Below are 5277 nucleotides of genomic sequence, written 5' to 3' on the forward strand. Positions count from 1 at the left end.
GGTTCTTTCCTCTATTTCCTTTTTACTTCCTTCTTGCCCCACCATCATGTTCGGCCTTCATTCGGGTTAGTAATTCCTTGCTGCTACACTGCCCTTGATTGAGCCCCATCAGGCATCTGACAACCTTCCTTCCATCGATTTTAGTACACTTGTTCCCTTGTTCTGGGTTCTCCCCCTCCTCTTCCTTTCTCCTCCCTCCCCCTTCTCCAGTACCCCCCTGGAACCACTGGTCCTGTTTTTATCTCCAAATTATTTATCCCGCCTATCTTATCTAGATAAGACATGCAGATACATGAATAAGGGCAAAAACCAGGCAAAGCCAAATAAAGCAACAAAGGAAGTCAAAACAACAGCAAAAAACACAAAATAACACAAAACTGACAAAAATGGAAAAGCCTATAAATAGTTCAAGGTCTGTTTATTGGCCTTTACCACTGTTTTCCAATTGAGTCTAATAGGGTGCCACACTCTGTCTCCCAAGTCTATTTTTTGTATTCCCCAGTCTGCTCCCCCTGCTGCTCTGTTGCATGCCCTCAGTGACTCGCCCCAATGTGATGGGGCCAGACCGTGCACTGTTCCCGTAGTGTATCTCCAGTGCTGTTCTCAAGCATCATGGTTCAATGAGGGATGCTGTGTCCTTTGGTGGGGCCAGCCCTATGGTCCTCCCTGAGCGTTGTCTGCTCTGAGAAGGAACATCATCCTTGGGACTTGGTGGGCCAGTATATCCTCTCCTCCCTCTCTATCCCTTTGTGTTTCACCTGTGTGCTCTAATCTGATGCGCCCCTTTCCCCAAGCTGTAGCTCCAGTGCTGTCCCGATGTGCATTCTTCTGGGGGGAGGAGAATGGGAGTCCGCATAGTTGGGATTGGGGCCAGCCCCGCAGACCTCTCTATTGGTTCCCTGGTACATGTTGTGCTCACATCTTGGCACATCGAGTTGAAGCCTGGTCTCTCTCTCTCTCTGATGGAAATATCAACAATACCCTCCCCTTGGGTGGATTAGTACCACCACCCCCTACCCATGTCTTTTTTTCTTTCTCTTTCTTTCCCCCTTTTATTTAGTTGGCTGCCTTAAGTATCCCTAGATTGGGTTTGGCCCCTGCCATAGTTGCCAGACCTCACCCCAGGGATGTATGTATATAGTAGCTTTTCCCCTATGCCTCCCCTTTTTAAAGCTTACCTCAGTGGATTCATGTTGGACTTGTCCTTTTATGCTTGACTTACTTCACTTGGCATGATTTCCTACAGTTCTTCCCACGCGGCAATGTGCTTCATGCATTCATCACTGCATTTTAGGGATGCGTAGTACTCCATTGTTATGTATATAACAGTTTTTTGATCCATTCGTCTGTTGATGGAAATCTGGGTTGTTTCCAACTCCCTGTAATTGTGAACTGTGCCGTGATGAACATTGGAGCACAGATGTCTGGCCGTGGTTTGTTTCTTGTCTCTTCTGGGTACATGCCCAGTAGGGGGATTGCTGGGTCGTATGGTAGCTCAATCTCGATCTGTTTTTGCTATCGCTAAATCGATTTCTGTAGTGGCTATACATACCTACAGGCCCACCAGCATTGGAAAAGTGTTCCTGTCTCCCCACAGCCCCTCCAACACTTGTTACTTTCTGATTTTTTGAATTGGGCTATCTTTGAGTGTATTAGGTGGTATCTCATAGTTGTTTTAATTTGCATTTCTCTTATGACTAATGATTGGGAACATTTTCTCATATGTTAATTGGCCATTCAGGTTTCTGCCCCTGTGCAACTTCTGTTCAGGTCCTTTGCTACCTCCTTAGGGGGCAGTTAGTTTTTTTCTTATTGTGAGCTTGCAAAGTATTGTAGATTTTAGTAATACGGCCTTTGCCTGATGTGTCACTGCTAAAGATGTTTTCCCAGCCTGTGGGCTCTCTTACTGCTCTCGGTGAAGTCTTTCAATGTACACAGGTGATTTATGTTCAGTATATCCCACTTGTCAATTTGTGACTCCTCTGTATTTGTATCCTTCCCTATTTTCGATAGCCTATGTATTCCCTGTGCCAAGGTTCTCAAGTTTGTCCCAATTCCCTCATTAATGGCCATAATAGTTTGGGGTTTTACCTCAAAATCTGTGATCCACCTTGAATTTATTCTTGTGCATGGAGTGAGGTAAGGGTAGGGCTTCATTTTTCTGCAGGTAGATAACCATGTTTTTCTAGCACCACTTATTGAAGAGGGCATCTGCTAATGTCAGAATTTTAATCCTGCTTTCTGGTCCCATTTCTTTCTTTTTTTTTTTTTAAATCATTTTATTGGGGGCTCGTACAACTTTTATCATAATTCATACATCCATCGTGTCAAGCACATTTGTACATTTGTTGCCATTATCATTCTCAAAACATTTTCTTTCTACTGGAGCCCTTGGTATCAGCTCATTTTCTCCCCTCCCTCCCCCATCCTGACGAACCCTTGATAATTTATAAATTATTATTTCTCCATGTTTTACACTGTCCGATGTCTCTAGACCCTTCACCCACTTTTCTGTTATCTGTCCCCCAGGGAGGGGGTTATAAGTATATCATTGTGATTGGTTTCCCCTTTCTCCCCCACCTTTCCCTTACCCTCCTGGTATCTCTACTCTCAATATTGGTCCTGAGGGGTTTATCTGTCCTGAATTCCGTTTTCAGCTCTGATCTGTACCAGTGTACAGCCTCTGGTCTAGCCAGATTTGTAAGGTAGAACTGAGGTCATGATAGTGGGGTGAAAGAAGCACCAATGAATTAGAGGGAAGTTGTTTCATCAGTGCTATACTCACCCTAACTAGCTCATCTCTTCCCTGTGACCACTCTGAGAGGGGATGTCCAATTGTCTACAGATGGGCATTGGGTCTCCACTCCATGGCCCCCACCCCATTAACCTTGGGTATGGTTTTATTCTGGGTCTTATATGCCTGATCCCTGATCCCATCGACACCTCATGATCACACAGGCTGGAGTGCTTCTTCCATGTGGGCTTTGTTGCTTCTGAGCTAGATGGCTGCTTTTGTATCTTCAAGACCCCAGGTGCTATTATCTTTTGATAGCTGGGCATCAACGGCTTTCTTCACATTTGCTTATGCACCTACTTTATCTTCAGCAATTGTGTTGGGAAGGTGAGCATCATGGAATGCCAGTTTAATAGAACAAAGTGTTCTTGCACTGACGGAGTACTTGAATAGAGGCCCAATGCCCACCTACTACCTTAATACTAAATCTATAAATATATGCACAAAGATCTATTTCCCCATCGTCATATATATATTTACATATGTACAGGCCTATATTTAGACCTCTATAAATGCCCTTTGCCTCCTAGTTCTTTCTCTATTTCCTTTTACGTTCCTCTTGTCCCACTATCATGTTCAGCCTTCATTTGAGTTTCATTACTTCGTCTAGGTTACAGTGCCTTTGATCAAGTCCTACCAAGTCTACTACACCCTCCTTGTCTGGCTCCATTTCTAATGCTGAAAACTTCGGACATTGCCGGGTATCGGTAAGAAAGATCCTCCACGTGAGCCATCAGTTTCACACATGCTAACACCTCATGAAAGTACCTTTTTGGCAGAATCATCCAAAGAATTTTTCACAGCCGATCCATCCCATTTGTCAATTTTTACAGGCTTATCATCGATCTTCCACTGTAAAACAAATTAAAAAGTAAATGAACTATACTTCCTGAAGAGTATGTAAGGCACTCTTTCTCTTCTGATGATGATCTAAAAGATAAAAAAATAAAAGTGACCTGGAAACCTGTTAAAATACTTTACACTGTGAAGCTGATGAAGGCTAAGAGATCAGTTTTACCTTCCACAATTCATTCCCATTTTGTTTCCTCTCATTGACTGCAATTCCCTCAATGCATCATGTCACCCCACTTCCTTCCTGTTTCTATTCCTCCTTCTTTCTTAACCTTCCTGGACTTTGTCCTTTGATAAATGCTGCCCTTCTGATCTCATCGTTGATTCTTTTAAGGTGTGCACACTTCCCATGTGTTACTGTTCCCCTTAGAGACCTGTCTACTGTTTGGCTGAAAAGTGAACCATGAAGGTGAGTTCATTCCCAGACCTGAAAGGTCAGAAGCTTAGGGGTTCCACCAAACTCCATCTGATCAGCAAGCCTGGCCTTATGATTCTGAGTTCTGTTCCACTCTTTCCTTCTACTCTACCCAGGGCCTTCTAACGTGACAATCCCTTCTCAGGGCAGTTGGTAGTGGTAGTCAGACCCCACCTTGTTCTTGTGGTCTCTGGGTTGAGAGTGATGTTTATGTAGTCCATTAGTCCTATGGATGGGTTCCATGTCCAAATGGACAACAGTTACTCTAAAGCAGACATGCGAGCTGAGAGGTAATGACACTAACTTCAGGAGCCCTTGATGGTGCAGTGAGCTGAATGCTGGGCTGCTAGCCAAAGGTTGGTGATTTGAAACCTCCGGTGCCTCCAAGGGAGAAAGACATGGCAGTCAGCTTCATAAAGACTTACAGCCTTGGTAACCCTATGGACCAGTGCACTACTCTGCCCTATAGGTTTGCAGTGAGTTTAAAATCTATATGACGGCAGTGTACTTGGCTTTAAGACTAAGTTAACAGCAGTGAAACAACTATAAGAAACATAATGAAAATGCTGATAAAAATTGAAGAATGTAACCAACGTCAATGAGCATTATGTACAGAATTTGTTGACTGGGAACCTATTTTGTTGTGTATACTTTTACCAAAAATATAGCTGCTGATGACGATATTGAAGAAGACTAGGTAAAACTAGAATCAGGGGGTACTCAAATGTTGTTAGTCACTATGTTGAGAAGTCAAACTCAGAAGTCCCAAACCAGAATACTTACATGGGCATGGTGTGAACTCATATGACACCCCCATTTAATCCAATTATGGGTGTAGAAAATAACTACTTTTGCTCATGGTTTTATTCTATAATCACAAAACTCAGAAAACATACATACGTGAACTCACATGAACAAAATGGGGAAAAATCAAAATCAAACCAAACTCACTGACATTGAGTCAAGTCTGACTCACGGTAACTCTATAGAACAAGAGTAGAAATGTTTCTGTGGGTTTTCAATGCCTCATCTTTCTTGAGAAGCAGCTGGTGGTTTTGAACTGCTGTCTTTGTGGTTAGCAGCCCAGCTCTTAACCACTAGGTCACTACCTCTATTGTCAGCAGATAGCTCTTATAGTTAACCAGAACTTTAGGTTACTTTTTTTTTTTTTTTTTTAGAATATCAACTATTTTCAAGTTTATTGAAAAGCCTTCTA

General features: G+C 42.9%; 1 protein-coding gene across 1 annotated transcript in view; it reads right to left on the reverse strand.

The window, feature by feature from the left end:
• The window catches only part of SPCS2 (signal peptidase complex subunit 2), a 26296-nt gene that overhangs the window by 9584 nt on the left and 11435 nt on the right, over window positions 1–5277 (reverse strand). Inside the window, exon 2 of the mRNA XM_004708828.2 lies at window positions 3563–3646. Within this exon, the coding sequence (XP_004708885.1) occupies window positions 3563–3646 (84 nt within the window). The remainder of the gene's footprint in view (window positions 1–3562; window positions 3647–5277) is intronic.

Source organism: Echinops telfairi, unplaced genomic scaffold (assembly GCF_000313985.2).
Source record: "Echinops telfairi isolate 266 unplaced genomic scaffold, ASM31398v2 ScPeMD7_1713;HRSCAF=2227, whole genome shotgun sequence".
Taxonomy (NCBI): domain Eukaryota; kingdom Metazoa; phylum Chordata; class Mammalia; order Afrosoricida; family Tenrecidae; genus Echinops; species Echinops telfairi.